The sequence below is a fragment of the Eutrigla gurnardus genome (genome assembly GCF_963514095.1).
Source record: "Eutrigla gurnardus genome assembly, chromosome: 15".
Lineage (NCBI taxonomy): Eukaryota > Metazoa > Chordata > Actinopteri > Perciformes > Triglidae > Eutrigla > Eutrigla gurnardus.
In genome coordinates this window covers 4,873,211-4,894,379 of record NC_139938.1, presented here as the reverse complement: position 1 = coordinate 4,894,379, position 21,169 = coordinate 4,873,211, and the positions used below count along the sequence as shown (strand labels likewise).

Below are 21,169 nucleotides of genomic sequence, written 5' to 3'. Positions count from 1 at the left end.
AAAAACATCCATCATGGGAAATGATGAGGTCTATGTTTGTCTCTACTTTATATGCATTTCTGCACAGTCTGACAGAAAGCTGTCAGCTGTGGGGCTGGAGTGATTTTCCACTGGCATCCATGGAGAAAATCCTGGTTGGATTCAGAGCTGCCTGGCTTTTCTGATGTGTAAGAGTGCCGGAGACAGGCCTAGCAGGTTTAAGCAGATTAATTAGGGTGTAGCAAAGACTGTGAAGAAATCTCTCTTCCATAGATTTTATATCCACTGACACAGCTTTGCATACCGGCAAGACCCTGAAATTTGCACACTACCCCCCGCATCTCGCTCTAACTTTCTCATATACACACACACACACACACACACACACACACACACACACACACACACACACACACACACACACACACACACACACAGGAGACACTGTTGTAGGGGAAAAAGTCTGCCATGGCCCCCACTCATCGTGCCATTCTCCAGGGTAAGTCCAATAATCACACCCCTCCGTCTTTCCCTGAACGTGTTTATCCTTCCTGTTTCCCTCCAACGTGGTATTTGCTTAGAACACATTTCCCCTTGTTAGCGCACTAGCAAGGGAAACTCTATTCTATTAGGGATGATTTTCACTCCGCCTCTTCATCGGAACATGGCCTTCGTGGAAACGGTGTTGCCCATGAGTTGAACAAAAGTCCAAATATAAGAAAGAAAGAGACAAACAGGGGATTCACGGCTGTGAAAGTGGTGCAGTTTCAAATTCTAAAACTGATGCACAACACCGATAACAAAGGGAAGCTGGTTTCTTTAAGCTGCAGCCTGGGTCGTTGCTCGAGAGATATGGAAAGTGAAAATGAACCCATCTAAACCAAAACCAAAAAACTTGTTATTCCTCCTTCACTTTCCGTGAACACCCATTATCTTCCATCTTATCGCACTGCGCTGATTGATATTGAAGAAAAGACAAGGGCAGAAAATAGAAGCAACTCCCCTCCACCCTGCAACCTCCCCTCCCTGAATCCTCATCACCATCATCATTTTCATCATTACATGAAATATGACCGAGAGCATAATCCCACAATGCCGTGCAAATGTCGACGTGAGTTAGCATCAAGAAGACACAAGAGATATGCATGCATCATCTGGCCAGGAGAACATCACTTGTGGGGAGACAGCCAGAGGCCCTAAGGAGGAGAAGTGGAGAGGGGGGGAGGGTGAGAGGGGGGAGTGAAGAGGGGAGAGTGGCAGAGAACAGTAGACTGAGAGGAATAAAGGGTGCAGAACAACAGAAGGGAATCGAGAGGAAAAGGAAAAGGAGGTTTGATATTAGGGAGGAAGAAAATGGATAAAATGAGCGGGATATTCACCGCAGCACAAGCTTTGGAATAATACGGAGGCAATCAGAGAAAATGGAGGCATAATATCCCAGCGCTGCATAATCTCCACAGATTCAAGCATAATGCATAATCTCCACAGGTTCAACAATGCACCATGTGCCCTAATTCTGAGCCAATTACAAAGTGTGTGCCGTTTGGTTGGCTTGCATGTGTACGGTGCATGGCTATGGATTTGACTGGGGAGGAGCTTGCATGTGGATTTGAGGTGGGTGTCTTCTGAAGTGGGCAGACAGCTGGGGTCCCCACGCATGGACCGGCCCTCCCCTTTTTGCCTTCCATATCATCTAATGCCCTTCACTGACCAGATTAAAAGCCCGAAATGACGAACGCACAAAGGCTGGAAACATCTGTTCTGGAACACACTGTCCATCCCTCCCCACGCTGGGCTCTGCTGGTCACTCCTGAGTTCCAGTCCCCGTGCGGACAACATCTGCAGCAATGGACTAGTGCACATTAACTACTGGAGCATGAGACCAAGCTAACCCAGTAACAATGACAGCAGCATCCTTTAGACAGGAACACAAGCGCTTAAAAAAGTAAAACTGCTTTCCACATGTCAAATCTGTACAAGTGAATGGATGATACCTGTATTCTTTAAACTGAAATGCGTATTTTGACTTTCTCAATATTGCTGTGATAACAATGCAAGTACAGCGAGTGCAGGGGTTTAGATCTTGTTACTGTGATGGATATGAATTTGGGCTCAGTGTTGTTGTTGTCTAGAGCCGTTTTTCCCTGCCTGGGTACTTGGCCTGGGGTATGAAGGGTTGTTGTGAGAAAAAGGTAAAAACAGGAAATGGCAGTGTTGTTGCCCCAACAATCGACCACATGCTGCATCCACTCAGCCTGATTGTGTCTGCTTCACATTTGCACTACAATAACCCTTTGTTTCCTGCCCTATAGGAGCCAAGCCAGTGTCTTGCAAAACACTGGTTGTGAATGAAAGAGCCTTTGAGTCTTTGGCAAAAAAAAAAGTTTCACATCTACAACAAAATGCAATTACACGGCATGCCATCCTTCATTGTGAACTTGTGTAAAGTGTCTTTAAGTATGAAGTTAAGCCAGTATGGGCCCTGCAGCTCACGACATGTGCTTCCTATCACTTTTAATTCAGATAAGGGATTTTTTACAGCTGCAGCGAAAGGACTTAAGATTCCTCCCAGCATACAGTAAATGGATGGGAGCAGTGCACACAAATCCAGGAGGTGGAAGGAAGCAAATCCATATGAAAAATACAGAAACTAAAAGGGTTTGTAAATTCTACAAACAAATACTGAGTAAATATCCAATACAGGGGGGCCACAGATCACCAAGCCTGTGTGTTGAAGGACTAAATACTGTTATGAATGTTGGAGATTAGCAGTCATCTAGGTAGCGGTGGTTGGAAGTATGCAATGTGCTCATTGGGAAGCATGTGAAGCCAGAAAAGTGTAAAGGACAGAAAGTAACGGCATGCAGCAGAGATAGAGCACTTAGACCCCCGGTCAACTGGCTTCCAATCTGCCATCCAGCCCACCACTCTGCCCTCACAACACCAACACTGGCTATTACACGGACACATGTTAGGTGTAGATGGAATCTTATTTGCTGCCTTGTTGCAATTCCATCCCGTACAACGGTGGAGAATGAGAAACTGACACACATTGAGGCACAGCACTCGCCGGTATAAAAGGCAGTCCCAGGCCACAGAATGGCGCTCACTCAGTCAGGTTTAGAGCATTTATTTATGAAACACCTTAGCCCAGGTTGAGTAAGCGGGCTTGGCTATAAGAAAGACACTACGTCTGGTGGATTTCATGAATTAATCAAGCTTCTGGATATTCCCTTTCCTTTTTACTCACTGAGGTGTACACTGGAGGGAGTCTGCTGCCCTGGCCCTGGCACTCTCCATTTCTTGTGAATCGGAGGATGCGATGGATGGAGTTGTTGACGATTTTGCTGGGCAAACTGATGTGATGGAGGTGAATGAATGGGCAAACGGAAGTCTGGAAGGTGACACTTAGCAGATATAACAGTGCTTTGGCCTAGATTGGGTGGAATGTTGGGTGGGCCACATGAATAATAAACCAACCACAGAGTCCCTCTTGCTGGCTGGTGGATTTTCTTCTCTCTCATCACCCCCTGCCAGTCCAGAGCCCACTGAAGGGGGAGTGGATGCTCACATTAGTGGCGTTACACCATGAAAAGACAAGATAGTTCAACACAATGACTAGCTTCAAGTCATGCTTAATATACCATACAAGATATTACATTATAATACTACTGCTTGTGGATGTGCCAACGTCCTTGGGTGTTTTCTTTTTTTTTCCATTAGAAGCAAATGTGCCTGAGGATGCCCTCTTCCCCATGCACTGTACCAAGTCAAGTCTTTATGTAGAGGTTGCACATCAATCACTAGACAGCAACGATAATGAACCCTTATCATTTCGCTGAGAGACACACGACTTGGCTTTGTCACAGTCACATGCACACAAGAGCCAAGGCACTAATAAGACTCACATGGGGTATGAGCATATTTGCATGCTAGCGGTCAGTTTGAAAATATTGTGCTCCCCCCCCACCAACCATAATCCCTTCTGTTCAATCTTATATTAATATATCACATAATGTTTATTAAACACAGCTGGATGTAGCTTTCAGAAAACAGACGGCTACACCCAGCTGCAGCTTCCGTAGATGACAGCGGCAATAAGTTACAGCTGTATCTGTAATAGTGTGAAGGCCTCATTCAAGGTCTGCTAATGGAGTAGCTTAAGCCAGCGCCAACTCATCTTAAAAGGAGATGTAAATCCATATTTCAAATTCAAATGTTGAAACACGACCGCATTAAATTATTGCCAATAATGTAGCACTGCGTACGGCATCACAATATACTACCTTGAAAGGTAGACGGTGTCGCGAATGAATCACTCTGTGATTCTGTCAGATTGGAAATGGATTGTGTGGCACGGGCTCTGCCAAGTCCCAAACGTGTGCACAGAAAATAAAATCATCAGACGTCTCTGTATGTACAGCATGGGTGAAAGTAAATCTATCAAGTGTGCTTCTGACAGAACAGCTAATTTCTAATCATTTTATTGGCTGCATTTAAGATATCTGGATGTGTTTTTTAACCAGTGAGTGTTTAATTTGAGTATTAAATCGTAAGTAAAGCTATTTTCTTCTCACTGTATGAGAAGCAGCGTCTGTCAGACGGGGATGGAGTGGCTGGCAGCTGAACCCTCTCGCACAGGTTTGCTGGAGGATTTTCAATCAGTGGGCAGGACACCTCAAGCAGACAGCAATATTTGGTTTATTCATAACAGCGATCCTCAGTCACAGGCTATGACAGGTGCATGGGAGCAGCTTGACCCGATGTGACCTTTCGCCAGTGACTGAACACGACCACTGTTACACTAATGTATGGCACTGGCTGCTGCCGTCGTTAAACTTGGTCTTTACGGCGCATACGGCCTCAGCATCTTTGAACTGATATTGTGAAGTTGTACTATTTCATGAACTCTTTGTAATACTTTTCATTAGTATCGTCTTCCAACAATAGTCCTACACTTGTTGGGGCATTTAATAAAACAGTATATTTCGATTATTTCTATAAGAGCAAATTAGTAAATCAAGTCTTAAGCACATTGAGCCAGATGATGTAATTTAATCATACTTTTAGCTTGAACAGACTTTTTTCTATTATGTCAGCACTCATTAACAAATATTTTATTATATAATTATTGCTTATAATTTTCTAGGACAAATGTATCATTGCTTCTGTCTATTTAAATGAAAATGAAATACCATTACTTGGAGTGGAGACATTGACTTAGTAATATTGTTATAGAGAACTACATAGTTGCCTATTGCCAAAGCATAACCACACATTTGTATCAAAGATTAATAATAAGATTCAAGATAATGACAGGGCGACCTAAACGCATTTACCAGGGTTAACAGTGGCCACTTTATTAGTGAACCCTTCCATAATACAACACGGCTGTAACATCTGTCTTTACAAAGCTCATGATGTTCTGTTTTTGCCGACATTGTCGGAAACGTGTCAATTCAATGATATGTTTATTATTGAGGTCATAGTTGAAGGCGGTGTTGCACTGAACTATGTGATCTAATACTGAGTTTCACATTTTTTTGTCCTTGACATTGACATACGTGAGGGGGAAAATACATGAGAAAATCCTCTCAACATAATGCACTCCAACAAAACAGAACCTGAACATTATGGGCAGCACAGACACAGACTGTATGGCAGAACAATTGGAATGGATTGCATCAGCCTGTGTCCCTGATAGAGTTGCCACTGAATGTACAAGCCCTTTTTTTAACCTCACTAAAAAGACACTAAACTCTAAAATGTAAGACGTTGCATTGTATCTTGAATTCACACACACACACACACACACACACACACACACACACACACACACTGCTGCTACTTGAGAGAATAAGGGGGCTACAACAAGCTACAACACAGTAAATCCAGTTCGTATGCTCCTTCACACCAGGCATATGTTTCCTCCAACCAACTGTAAGAAAGTGCACCAGAGCTTTTAAAGGTGTTTGCATGGCCCAATTAACACCAGATGCTAGCCCTTAGCTAACTTACCGAGCCTCGTAATGCACAGACCTCCAAGGAGCGAGCATGGTCCAGTTAGCACCAGATGCTAGCCCCTTATCTCACCGTCTCCAGCCAAAAAATATGCATCAATTAGTTCCACTTGCCTGCTCTGGCCACCTCTGTACTCTGCACCATTATAAGCACGGGCAAATCTCTGATACGCCGATGCCGTTTTATTATTGTCTTACACTGACAACAACAGGCAGCTGATGAGACATGTTGAGCTATTCAAATGGTTGTATAGTCATTTCATCAGACATATTAAAAGGCAAATATGCCGTTATGATAGACCATTACACTGGACAGCAATTACAGCAAGTATGAACAAAATGCAAATAGTCCATTGGGATGCTACAGTATTCTAACTGGAGTGAGAACACAGATGGTAATCAACTGCACATTATCATTATTTGCCTTCCTCTGTGGCCTCATTGAAAGCAACAACCCACTGTCCCTGGGCCAGACTCCCACTCGTAGCTTCCCAACGCGTTCCTCTTCTGGGCAGAGAGGAGCTGAAAAACAAATCAGTCAAGACTGAAGACGCAAGAAAGCTCGCTATTCGTCATCCGTCATGATTATATTCATCCCAGTATGCCACACTACAGCAGGATTACCGCTAAAGTGAATATGAAATGTTAATTTGTGAAAAATGAATGGAAATTCTTTCTCATTCCCAATGTTTGTTTGTTGTTGTTGTTTTTTTGCACAGGACGGTACATTTTTAAAGGCTTATTATGTGCATATGTGGTGTGTTTTGTGAGACTCTGAAGGGTGCTCTAAGCACCCAGTGATAGAAAAAGTTAAACTCTGACCAGATAAATGCCCTTCAGCGATTTCTTTTCCTCCTTATCATACGAGCTCAGGGTGGTGTCCTTCTCTACTCCACTGTCAACAACTGAACTGGCTTATTACTGCCCACCCGGAGCTACAGTATCTGATTAAACGGACAAAACTCGTCGTGACATAAACAACACACATCAAGCTAAGAGGAACATTAGTGGGGCATTTGAACCGCTGGGTAAATTTGTAGATTTGTGTTTTCGATTGCCTTAACGTAGCTGCTGTAAATAGTCGCGGGGTGTAGCCGCCTGGCACACAGGACACTGATAGCGGATTATGTGCTGCCCGGCAACAGCAAGATGCCTCGGCTGCAGAAAAAAATAATGCCTCAGTAAGATTGGGATAAGCGATTTAAGGTGGAAAGGATTTTTTTTTTCACTGCGATCGCCACCTAAGGCTTTTATGGAATCATAATCTTGTAGGTATGTCAGCTTTACACATCTTGGTTGTGTGTCCGAGTTTGAGTGGTGGCTCTTTGGCCACAAATCCAACTCATGATGTTCATATTTACTCCATTATAGCATATACCCCTGACATACCATCATTATAACACATGGAAGAAATATAAATCACAGGGTTTTTTATCTCTAAAATCTCACTGATTTGGCTTTTCCATGCTTTTCCATGTGTCACAAGCAGAATCGCCATTATTCAGCTTCTAGTGACACGGCAGAGTGATTTTCCTCCCCGTAGTATTTGGTTTATCAGAACACGCCGACCAGAGCAGAACACCACGGAAGACAACACGTAATTGTTTTTCCTGTCATAATGAACACTACGCCAAAACAACCACACTAGAACATTTTCTTCCAGCTGGCCGTCACTCTGATGAACACTTAACATCAGCCACACACTCTAAATAACGCCGCAACACCAGAACATACACCGGAGATTATAAGTTTACAGTTGATTTGTAATATGTACATTTTATCCGTCACTGCCAATACAAATCCTACTGACTGTAAATGTAGTAAAGAGACGTCTTTACATGTCTTTGTACATCCATTCAGTAATTTATTTATTTATTTGTTTTGTTTACAACTTACAGAATACTTGACTTGCGTATAAAATATTATTTCTCATACTCAAATACCTTGTATGTGCATGCATACTTGGCCCAATAAAACTGATTCTGGTTCTGAAATTATGAACTAATTAAGTGATTCAACTCAAAGCTAAGGCTGGTCAGTTTTTATCAAAAACGTGTTATATTTGTTAAAATATCTTCAGATCCCACCAGAAATCAATAAAGGCTCCGGTTTCTGTGGCTCATTTCGTTTGACCTGCCTGTCTACCTGCCTGTCTACCTGCCTGTTTACCTGTCTTTCTACCTGCCTGTCTACCTGCCTGTCTACCTGCCTGTCTACCTGCCTGTCTTCCACAAGCTGCTGCCTTATGAGGATTAACAATAGCGTGTTCATGTTTTACGTTCATTATATGTTCACGTAACGCTAATTTCGGAGGAGTGGCTTTAAAGAGAAGCTCGTGTTAAAGAGATGAGATTTCATTGTTGCCAACTTGTGACTTTCCCGTCCAATTTAGGGACTGTTTGAGCAAATGCTGTTAGAGCTGGCAGCACTGGCTTGGATCATTTTTTTAATCTAACATTCTCTTGATATATTTTCTCAACATAACCAACCCTAGCTTTAAGTCAATCATACTATATATTGTTATAATATGACGATTTCTCATCGTGAAAGCACAAAAGGAAACAACGAGAGCACACAGTTATCCTCAACAGCTGAGAAAAGATCAGTTCTGATCAGTTGGGTTCACACAACTCCGTCCTCTGCACCGGCTTAACGAGAGCAAGGCAAAGGAAGGCAAACAGGGGATAAGCACACAGGAGGGCTGTTGGACTGGCAACAGATGGTGAAATGTGGCCAACCTATCTACTCACAGAAAACATTGACAATCTGCCTGGAAACACACAGGGCTGGCAGCCTCCAACTTTGGAAGCTGTCAATGGGTAAGAGTGAAATGCATGATTGATGGCGATGTGCCACTTTTCCAAAACCCCAGAGTTCCCATCCAATAGAAACCCTATTGGACCTCATTGTTAAGTGGCGTTCCACATATTCAGAATCGCACCACTCGTGCTAACTAAGTGCTTAATAATATTAATGGCTGCCCATGACCTAATTTCTGGTATCCCAACAGGAAAACCCAACCAGAACCCAGGCCTGACCAAACACACAGACTTCACCGTTTACGTGGTCCATGCCAGTTCTAAAGCACAAACATGGAGGTGGGAAATGATTTCCTTCCATGTGATGCACTTTGGGAGAGAACATTATTTCATGCCTGGAGAAAGCACGGCTTTGACTCTCAAATTATCCCAATTAGGCTGATGTTGTTTACTGCGAAGTCCACGGCGTTGAATGGCTCAAAGTAATGCCCATCAGTGAAGAGAACACAGTGACAAGGAAGCAGGAAATAAGGACACGGGCGACTTCTCAACAGGGACGGGAAACAACACAAGCTGAGGTCAAATGTGCATCATTTAAATAACTTGATTGATATTAATAACGGCACTCTGAAAAATTCACATTGTGCTTCTTCACATGGGTATTTTTTTGCACATGGTGAGTAGATTTGTGTTTATGTTGCCAGTCACGGCGTGAATATTGCAAATGTGGTGAAACTGGTCATGCTACTCTGCTAAAGCTAATGTTGTATTTGTCAGTGTTCTTGTTTTTAATTAGCAAACAGGACAAAATATTAACTTCTAACTGGAGGTGACCTTTGAAAATTGATGTGAGAAAGGCTGCCAAAAGTTGTTGCTAAATAACAATAATTTTGTTAGTTACTTGGCCAAAGATCAAATTAAACTCTTGGCAAGCTGGCAAAAGACTTTTATGGTTTTATGGAGGGAAAAAACACAAAACACCACTTTCTACTTCTAACATCCTAGAATGTTAGAATGCTTTAACAGCTCCAAAAAGAGTGGTCGGTCATATCTAGTATACAAACGAGCCGATATCCATCTTAGTAGTCATTTTCTCATCTACCCAAGTTGGTACCTTGCTATGCTTATATTTTCAGCTATAGTAGCATGGTCATCATATGTTTGTTAGTCTATAATCAAAAACTATTACATGGATTAGTATGATAGACACTCCTGATCCCCAGAGGATGAAGCCTTTATAACCAAACACCTGCAGGTTTCCATCAGCTTCAGCTGTCCTTTGTTAGTGCTAAGCAGCAACTGTTAACACTTGGATGATCGTAATTATGATCAAATATACCTGCTAAATATAATCTGGTTAGCATTTTCATGTTAGCATTTAGCTCAAAGCACTGCTGCGCCTACGTTCAGCCTCACAGAGCTCATGGTCTTGGTCCTGTTGGATTTTCTTTCGCCACGTTTTAGATATCTGTCTCTTAATTCCACTCATTCTACTAAAATTTCAAATAAATGTCCGGCATTTAATCACTCATCTAAATAATTACCGGAGTGCACTAAAGAACACAATGCGGATGGAAGATTTATCAGGCATTGTGGCTGCTCAGTTAGTTGGCTGCCTGTAACTGTGGGGATTTAATTGATGATTGTCTGGCTGAGTGACTATTCTAATTCACTTAGCACAGTCAAACAGAGGGGGGGACTCATCTTGCTCTTGAGTTTTGTCCTAATGAACACCCGTGCATCCGCCGCCCTTCCACCCACACCTCCCGTCAACACATCACTGTTTGCGTGTTTTCCGTCCCTCCTTAATAGTTTGCGGGAGCTGTTCTAATTCCATCAGCAGCCGCTCGCTCTGATGATTAGTGCCAGTCCACCGGTGGCCCGGGGGTCACGCAGTTGTTTTGTTGACGTCGCTCTCAAGTAGTGCTCAGCTGCGGCGTCGGAAAATAAAACCAGACTGGAGATGTGAGAGGCTGGCTCAGCGGTTGGTCGCGTGTGATTGTACACATTGACAGCAGGTGACTGTTGATTATTAAAAACGCACACTTGGATGTGAGAAACAAGTGACATGCCGGCAACAGTAGGAGTAACACAATGAGTCTTGTTTATCGAGCAAAAAAAACCACAAGACCGTCTAATAATAAACAGACATGGCCTCATTTTACTGTGAAATGGCTGATGTTATCATTTGTGTCAAATATGCACCCGGCGGTACAGGAAATAGAATTTCAACAAGGGTGAAAATACTCTCGAATTGTGCCCGGTGATGGTCTATCAGCTAATGCGGTGATGTTGCCTTATTGGCCTTGGATCAAATTTGTTATTCTCTAGGGGTCTTATTTATTTTGTTAAAGCTTTTTTTATTTCCAGTCTGAGAAGAACATAGATGGCCATTTTTATTTTGGATTAATTCAGCCATTGTCAACTAAAACAAGATACAAGTGTAGAATATTTAATGAAAGATGAAATAACCACACAGATGGATTAAAGGTATGTTCATACCGTCTTAAAAGACATCATATGTCTAGTGAGCCTGAAGTAGAAGAAACTCAACAAGGGCAAAAGCTTTAAAATATTAACACATCTTCATGGATAATAAAGCAAATAAAAGAGGGAAACATGAAAACATGAATTATTCTTTCAAATTTAAGCTAAATGTATCCTTCTTTTTTTCGCCAACGTTCCCACAATGAGTTTAGACGATCAAGACATAAATATGATTTTGCTAGGTTATGTCTATTGATTATTTGTCATGAGCTCTGCTACGTGCATAGAAAAACAACTGTGTAGAAATAGTGTTGTTTTTTTCAGTAGGCAAGGCAATTTTATTTGTATAGCACCTTTCAACAACAGGGCAATTCAAAGCTAGCTGAATTTATAAGACAAACAGCTGTTATGAGCCACACTATTTGTTTTGGCCAGGCTGCCAGATGTAGATTTCTGGCATATCTACATAATTTACATATTCCAAGCTTTGCCACCGTCTTAAACAGCAGAAGTGTTCTGCATCACGTGGAATGAATAATGCCCCCTTCACATTTCAGTAAGACTGGAGCTGATAAAATGCATGACGAACCACCAAAATTGAGCTTGTACAGCACAAATGCACCCAGGGGAGCAGCGCCCCTCAAGTTAGCTACATTTTCTAAGCCACTGGTTGAGATGCGGTGCTACAGCCCATTAGAAGATTTGAGGATGTGCGCGGACTCTAAAGAAACAGAGCATTTTTGAGCTCGGCTCACTGTCAGAGTCTCCCCACAGCACTTTCATCTACCGCTCGCTCCCACCCGCAGCATTGCATGACAACTTTGGCTGCAGCAATACTGGCAGGATGCTGCAGCCCCTGAAGGAGTCATGTGAATATGCATCCCAGTAGTCGTGTTGTTCTGCATTACACAAAGAAGACCAGAGGCTGCCTTGGACATGCTGGGTTTTTTTATGGAAGAGAAGCCCCAGAAAACAACAAGCTACTGACATTGGCTGCACAAGAGGAGACAACGTGGAACAAAATATATCATAGGTCTGTTATTTAGACTGAAAAATACATTGTGGTTGCTTTAGTTGTGGGCGATAGATCTGGATGTGGCTTCTATTACAAGGAAGTTAACATCTAAATAGATCCTGTTAGAAAAGAAGAACGACAATGCAAGTGGTATTTAAATTTGACACGCAAATTGCAAAGCCTACACAGTCATTATGTTGCCGTCACAATCAGACAACTGGAAATCCCACAGCAGTCAAACAGCAGCCAGTAGAAATTGAATGCACATTGGAACTATTTAGGTCTTTGTTTGGTCTGCATGGTCATATAGCAGCCAGAGAATACAGAGACTTACTGTAGTAGTGCTCCACTGTGCACACACTAATCCCTCAAACCACCCCCACACCCCGAGATGGTACTGCCCCCATACATATAGCAAAACACATACAAATGCATGAATATAACGAAACAAGGCTTCAAGAATGATTGAATAGTCCACAATACATCATTCAAGGCTCCTATGACAGCTGCTTGGGAGCAAAAATATTAAAGCACACCCCCATATTTCTGTTATTTTGATTCAGCTTGTGTCTGTTTGGCACTTGATATTTGCAAGTAAATATTGTGTTTGTTGTTTTACCCTCCATATGTGTTGCTGATACATAAGTAGCGTGCCTCTTTTTCCAAATCCAACAATAGGGCGGGAAAGAGCGATTTGTCAATAATAATTGCAGCGCCTACACTTACAATGAGTGTGACAATTAACTGAGAAAATGAATTCAAAATGCCTGTTTGAGCTGCAAAAACACAAATGAGCTTTATTGTGTTTAAGGAGAACCAGAAAATCCCCACAAAATCACTCTGACACAGTCATTGTGTTCATAAAGTCGGCCTCTATTCAGTCAAGGGAATCAGCGGAGCGGCTATAACATTGTCTCGACACCATAACAACAGTTTTGGGTCTCCGGCTTCTCCATGAGGAAGAGTTGCAAAACGCAACTGCACTGTTGAAGACGTGTAATGTAAATGTGATGTATAGAGTGGGCTTTGATTACAGTGAGTAAGGGATACTGTTGTAGCAGTTTTAGCACCCGATAGTGATCAACTCGAGCATCAATCACAGCAATGTCTCGTTTTATACATTAAAAGCCAAAGCTGTGTCCTGAAACACACACACACACACACACACACACACACACACACACACACACACACACACACACACACATTCCTATTTACCCCGATCTCCTTAGGCATTAGTATTTCCAGGACAGTTCACCACTATTGATTTGGGAGAAAGGGGAGGAAGAAGCGCCGGTAAAAGAAGACAATAGAAATATAAGTGTCTAATGTGGAAAAGGCAATAAGACAAAGGGAGGATGTGGTGCACAAAACGACAGAGATCCCAGATAATGTCTCGACTGAGCCGCTATTAAGTTCAGGCCTCTAATCTCAGTCTTTTCTTGCCTGCCCATTTCATGATTTCCCCATAAAGGCGATACAGAATCCCGAGTGGGAGAGCAATAGCGTCGTAAATTCGACCATAATTCTGATGGGGAGGCTCCCTTCCAATTCTTATTACGACAAACAGGATGTATCATAGTCATAACGTCTAACGACTCCCAAGTTTTATGATTCAAGACAGACATGTGTTTAGAAATCATCGGCGAATTATTCAAATGCAAATGCAAAATCTGATTGAAACGTAACATGTTCCTGGAATTCCCCGTTTCCTGCTTGTTTACTACACCTCCACGAGAGTGGGAAACACAGAGCAGGAGAGACAATGTGTGTGTGTGTGTGTGTGTGTGTGTGTGTGTGTGTGTGTGTGTGCGTCCGAGCGTGTGTGCATCTTGTTCATGGCAAGAAATCAGCTCAGTTTAGCACATAATGGAAATGTGAATAGCCCAGAGCGCCTCTCTCCCACACAGGGAGAAAACTGGCTGGGAGCAGGCTGCATCTTTCCAAATCCAAACAGTGAGAGAGAGAGAGAGAGAGAGAGAGAGAGAGAGAGAGAGAGAGAGAGAGAGAGAGAGAGAGAGTTAGCTAGGTTAAAATCATGCACCCCCACCCCCCTTTTCTCTCCGTCCCCGGAGCGATTCACAGCTCTACCCATACATTACTCAAACAGGTCATCCAAACAGGTCTCACTAGCGGTCTGAAAACATATTCGCACACATATGTGCACACACGTTATGCACACGGCTAAGCACGCGCACACACACTCACGCTCGGAGGTGGAAAGGTGACGTTGCTCATATTATGACGGATGGTATCTATGGATCTCTCAGCGCCGCAGCCCCAAAAATGTTATGCTTAATTTCACATAAACTCTGCCTTTTTCAGATTCAACATTTACACTTCCCCGTGTTCATATGCCCCCCGCAAAAGGTTACCAACCTCAATACGTACTGCTTAAAAACATTTCCCATTGTATTGTCATGCAACATGAGATTGCTTTGACCAGGGTGGGATGTGATAAAAACTTAAAAGACTCACAGGCTACTTCGAGAGATGCGTTCCGGCTTACAGCCTCTCCCAGATAGTTCCGGGCCACGCACACGTAGCTGCCGTCGTCGGGCTTGCTCCGTCGCCCGTGGATGATGCGCAGGAAGAAGAGGGAGCCGCTGGGCAGCAGCATGCGGTGGGAGCGGGGGTTGTCGCGGTCCGTCTCGACGCGCTCCCCATCTTTGTACCATTCCACCGTGGGGGTCGGACGGCCCTCGGCCTTACAGTTGAGAGTGGCCGGTTCCCCTTTGGACACGATGAGGTTAGAGGGGTGCTCCACAATGCGGGGAGGGGAGTCTTCCTGGCGAAGACGAGACCCTGGAGAGGAAACCAGAGGGATAAAAAAGTTCCATTAAAGAAATAGTCATGAAAATATATACATATAAATAATGAATTTTAGTTTTGCTGCAGGAGCAGCATGTTTATGAGAAAGTCAACTAACAGAGTGCGAAGTCCACACACCAAAAATGAAAACAGAACATGAAAGGGAGCTGTTGATTGCTGATTAAATTAAGAAGGCAGACAGATATGCTGAGTCTGAATATCTGTGAAAATAACCAAAAACCTATGATCATCATTCCAGTGTTTGAAAGGAAAGTTGATGAGCGTTGGGTTCTTACCGGCTGCACTAGTGTTACAACACTCAGGCCCCCATATTTACGTTCACAGACAGGAGCTGAGGAGTCATTACATCTCATTAGCTTTTTCATTAACACGTTCCATCAAACACTGACATCATCCAACATGTCGTCTCAGCGGGCACAGGATAGCAACAGCTTCATTGGTATGTTTTTCCACACTTTGTAATGTAATAGCGTGGCTGCGAAAAGTATATAATTCCTCCTTTCAAGGCTACATTATTATAATATCGTGAACAACATTTAGTGTTTGATAGTCAATCCTCAGCAAATGTCACGAGAATGATCCTGACCATGCGGATAAGAATAACATCATAATTCAAGTAACCGCGTCACAGGCCATGCTCGGCACATTCTTTCTATTTATTTGGCCGTGTGAACACTTTCAATTTTACCTCTAAATGTCACAGAGGAATGACTTAAAATGGAGCAGCATCCCATTTGTTTACAGACACAACAGCATCCCAACTATCTCCTGTTTCATGGTGTATGAGCACATTCAAATATCTGTGTTAAAAGGTCTTCCTTTTCCCTCGCGCGTCCGCAAACGAACCTAGAGAGTGATTTTTGGGTCATTAAAACAGACTTTTTGGACTGTGATGGGGCGAAGAAATAAATAAGATATGAATACATGAAAATGATTTTACACGGTTGCTTGTCTTTTTGCCTTTGATAGTGACAAACCATACAAATTGTAAAGGCAACCATGAGGGCTGTGGAACAGCAACAGAAATAATCTGCAAATGTGAGTAAAATTGATGCGACTGTCTATGTTGTTAAGAGGTTTGTTGACAGAAAGCATTCCATTAGCTGGCGCCAACACGTGCTGCTACGTTATCCTATGCATACGTCTCTCGGGGGAAGTAATGCACAAGGACGCACAAGCATTCACACAGTCGGCGGGATACTGACTTCTTCTAATTGGTCAGCCCATTACCCAGCCTCCACTGTGGCTAATGTACAGTTTGACTCGTGCTATCAGACAACAGGATTGAAATGAGGCGATTTAAGTTGCGGGTGCATCGGTGGCTCAGCGGTTGGTACTGTCATCTAATAGCAAGGAGGTCCTGTGGGGTCCTGTCAGTCTGTTTGCCTTGTGATGGACCGGCAACCCATCCAGGGGGTTTGCCTGCTTTCTGCTCAATGCATGCTCCAGCACCCCATGACCCTGAATATAAATAAGTGCGGATAGAAAATAGATGGATGGATATATGTTTTTATTTTGTCTCCCCTATGTGACTACTTGAATTAAATGATGGCATTTTAATAGTTAAATAGTAATGACTCAGGTTTTAAATTAAATCATGTCTTAAATAAAGATTCTCTGGAAACAGAAAATTGGCAAACAGTGGTGTATCTTTTATTCTCTGACTGCCTAAAGCTGGTAAGCGTCAAGCTTTGTGTGCACCAAGGCCTTTTCTTCTCCGTCAGTCGGTCTGCTTATTGGGATCTGTCCATGGTGCTGAAGCTGAAACTCAAGCTTGGCAGGAAAGGCAAGCCAGGAACATGTTAGCGCAGGGACAACTCTAATAAAAGTCACTTTGTGGTGACATGCGTCTACCAGTCGAGTTCAGGGGAACTCAATTTCAGGCTAATAACCAAATGACTAATTAGATTTTCAAGTGAAGAGCACCCGTCTATCAAGTCCTTTATCACTTGGAAATTAAGTTTGACATGTCACTACCGCAAAGTCGGTCCAGAAACCTGGCGATTCTAAATCAGCGGTTTTATAAAAGACTTATAAAGATGGAGGCAAAGAGTCGAAATGGGGACGCAGTCTGTGAAATATAAATTGTGTTGTGCACAGAATGCAAACTGCATTATCCTCTCGAATAGATTGCAGATTACATACTGCCACAGGCATAGTCAGTCAGACACCGACAATTAGGATCGTTTGTGCTTCCTCCTCACAGATGTTTGAATTTAAACTACTGAATCGAGGTGGGGAAAAAAAGCTGAAATGTACAACTAGTTACCTGTTTATTGCATACATCTGCAGCATATATTAGGAGCTGCAGTATCCAAGCCATTAATCCTGTTTTAGTGAAGTTTGTAATGTTTTTGTTGACTGTATCAGACATCTGGTGATGTCTGTAAAATGAGCTAATCAAATTATTAAACACCTTTCAGAAGCAGTCGGATAAAAAATGAAAGCCTCCAAAATGAACAAGTTCAATCAACACTTCCCTGGAACGAATCAGCTCCACAAAGAGTTTAACAGATACGTTGTGTTGCATGCTATGCAAAGATGTGCTGCATCACAAAACACAGCAACTCCAGTGTCCTGGAACCACCCAAGCCCACACCTGTAATGCATTTACTCCACTGACACAGATTCATGTTATATGGGCTACAAACACAACACAGAACCCTGTTGGATAAGGACACCACTTCCTGTCAAGGAGCTCAGCTACCTCTATGTATAGTAGACAGCACACAGTCAAGGGGCAAATACAGTATGAGTAAGCATCTTCTCAATGGCCCATAGCCATTTCAGCTATAGGACATGCAGTTAGCTCCATCATCTGCGTGAGCAACCTTCAGCATCGTAGGCCACAGGACACGACCCATCACCATTACACCAAACTGGACAAACCCCATGATACGTGGTAGAAGGTTGCAGGACTATACAAGTACAACCAGGGAGTTCAGTTGTTTGAAACAAAAAATAATAAATGCCTTTACAATACAAAAAAGTTGAATGTTTTTATGCCAACACACATTTAAAATCACAATACTCGTGTTAAAGGAGGCAGTTTTAAAGCTCCTGGAACAAATGTGTTCAATTAGGGCAGCCCTTATGAATAAATGAGCCACTTTCGTCTATAAGGCATTTTAGCAGCTGGACTCAGACAATATGTGAACACCCAATGTATTAACTATGACAGGACGTGTGGTGCATTTAGGATTTTAAGGAAGGAACAACACATTCACACCATGTGGCCACACCGTACTCTGTATCTCCTCCATGCGCTTCACCGAGAAGAAGATGGTTCAGAAGCCCAGCGCGTCTTTCTGATGCCTAACAAGAATTTAAATCTTTACATTTACAAATAGATGCACTGACAAACTTACCCTGGGTTTGGCTGTACAGAAGTCCGCAGAGACAGAAATACTGTAGAGGACCCATTCTGGCATATTGGCCCCGTCAGCTATCGGCGCATGAATTCCTCCTCAAGCGATATAAACAGTCGATCCTGTTTCCGCTCAACGCGACTTTTTTGTGGGCAATCTGCTGTTTCAAGTTCGTGAACTGAAAAAAAAGAAAGCGGATCAGTTATGTCTGCCGCTGGGAGGAGAAACCCGTCCACATGTCCGTTCTTTTCCTCTCCAAAAATAAAAAAGGAGCGCACCAGTACGCGGCGGTCCGTCGACTCGCCGACACGTTGGGAGATTTCTGCAGTCACCCGACTGGAATCATCACCGACGCCCGAAGACGCGTCCACTTATCTCACGGCTTCCCCGTCCGACCGCATGCTGCACACACTTCACCGGCTCCGACCGCGGGGAGAAACGCGTCCATCCTGGCGCGGGACAAGTTGAGGGATGGAGAGGAGGAGAGATGGATTCAGTCAGAGAGGTGAGCGGCTGCACGGCGGAGCAGCAGCGCAGCAGCAGCAGCAGCAGCAGCAGAACCACCACCAGCAGCAGCAGCAGCAGCAGCAGCAGCGCAGCAGCAGCCCCTCCTCTCCGCTGCCCTGGGAGAAACTAACATGAAGCACAATAGATCTGGGGGGAAAAAAGAAACTCAGCAGCACTTTGCATTCCGGACAATCACACGCTGATAATGCTGCTCATTAGTGGGGGGCAATTGAACGCAAACATCTGGAAAATCCACACACACTCATGCATGAGCAATATGTATTTAGATGGAAGTATGCTGCTTTGGCTGATTTGTTGGCTTTGTTTTGTTCATTCTTGGACAGATTTGATGTTTTGATATTGTATTTAAATTTCATGAATAAATGTCCTTTTGTTTCTGTTCTGTTTTATGCTCATACTCCTTGCATTTTTATTCCCATGCAGAATCACTGTTTTGTACACACAAAGGACGGTCTACCAGGTTTACTTTTACACACTTGGAACAAAAAGAAAGAAATGCTCAGGTATGCAACTGTAGCAGGTGTAGCATGTGCTCAGGCCATTAGACACCAGCCTCAGTCAGTGTTGTAAAATTTCAACATAGACACAACAAGCTCAAAATCAAATGTGATGAATGTTTTCCACTATGTGCTAATTATCTTCATGTCCGAGGCATTGTAATAAACACACAAATATCTCAGGTAATCACTTGAATCTGGACAAATCCAGTCCAGTGTCACAAGGAGATGAGCTAGGAGGAAAGGTTTGCAGGTAGTGTGACTTCATGCTCAGATGACCGGACGTATTAACACAACTTCTATCACATAGCATTGAGAGGATAAAGAATATAAATGTGGTAAAGAAAAAACATTCTAGGATGGCTAAAAGTGATCTTACAGGGTTAATGTCCAACAAACATCTTGCAGAGTTAATGAATCGTAGCAGTACTTTTGCTTCTATGAACTCATTTGCATCAACATGCTGCTAAAAAAAAAAAACGTGTTCAGTCAAATAATTCAAGATACAATTCAATAATACCTCAAGTAGAAAAAACAGTTTTACCAGGTGCCATTTTTTTCCTTCATGTTCATGGTTGAAAGAGCTTTTTACAAAAAGGTATACCGCTGTGAAGAAATGACACTCCATTCACGCCCACTGCCCGAGGTGCTTATCCTGCTCAATATTGTCAATAGCATTATAAATGCAGCGCCCGGCCGTGACACGAGAATGAGATGGGCTGAATCAGGTGGTATTGATCCGCAGGGTGAAATTAAACCATTTTTGGTATTGTGTTCACGGCACTAGATTGAATAGTAATGGTAGGCGATAGCTAAATCGAGCCCGTATGAAGGGGGTGCAAAGTGAATACAATCATTTTAATTGGACAGATCTCATCCATCACAGAAGGAATTTTCCTGTCAGATTGTTCTTATGGCAGCTCAGCTCAGTTTACGGTGTTGTGAACGCTCACCTCTCAATAGCTATTTATTTACGCTTCAACAATGAAAGAAAACTAAAGTGCTGAAATATTTAGGCACCATTTTTGAAGAAAAAATAAATAAATCTGGGGGGAAATAGGACTTTAATCCCATTCCTGCAAAGCCACAATGCAGCGGAGGATATGTAACATGTCAGTGACGGGTGTCCAGCTTTTATGCAGAGGGTGACCTTAACCCATTGCACAGCCTGTCTTTCAGAAGCGGGAGGAAATAATAAATAGGCTTTTGAAGAAATTAATAACCTCACAAAATCCATCAAGGTGAACTTTAATGATCTGAGAAGGAAACTTCAAGAACACGTTAGCGCTAATTGTGCCAAATGACTTAATACACAGTGAAGCTGCTATTCATCATCAGCACTTACTGTTGAACAAATGTTGCTATCAATCTCATGTCCCTTCCCACAGAGAATAGGAAGAGGAGCAGACATCGCGGAAGCCAAAATGGTAATGTCAGTGTTTAAATGCAAGAAGGATGTTGGAATATTCAGTCTAGACGCTGAGAAATGTGACGATTAATGAGCACCGTCCGGCGACACTCTTAAGAGTTAGAGAGTGAAGTTTGAGACGGTACATGGTGAAGCACGTGGAGCCTGATGAAACCGCTGAAACTCAGAAACTGGGAGAAACTGCTATCGACACTATGTAAATAACACAAAGGAGAGATTTTAGAATGAAGAGTTGACAATAGATTTGGTGACATC

General features: G+C 42.9%; 1 protein-coding gene across 3 annotated transcripts in view; it reads right to left on the bottom strand.

The window, feature by feature from the left end:
• The window catches only part of LOC311025769 (roundabout homolog 2-like), a 73,922-nt gene extending 54,866 nt beyond the window's left edge, over nucleotides 1-19,056 (bottom strand). For 2 of the 3 annotated variants that reach the window (XM_084028856.1, XM_084028858.1), the window contains exons 1-2: nucleotides 18,461-19,055; nucleotides 14,739-15,065 (exon numbers count right to left, since the gene is read on the bottom strand). In XM_084028856.1, the coding sequence (XP_083884982.1) occupies nucleotides 14,739-15,065; nucleotides 18,461-18,515 (382 nt within the window). In that variant the 5' untranslated portion in view covers nucleotides 18,516-19,055. Of the gene's footprint in view, nucleotides 1-14,738; nucleotides 15,066-18,460 lie in introns of all 3 variants that reach the window. The other variant, XM_084028857.1, reaches the window with a different exon arrangement.
• Between the last annotated feature and the right edge of the window lie 2,113 nt (nucleotides 19,057-21,169).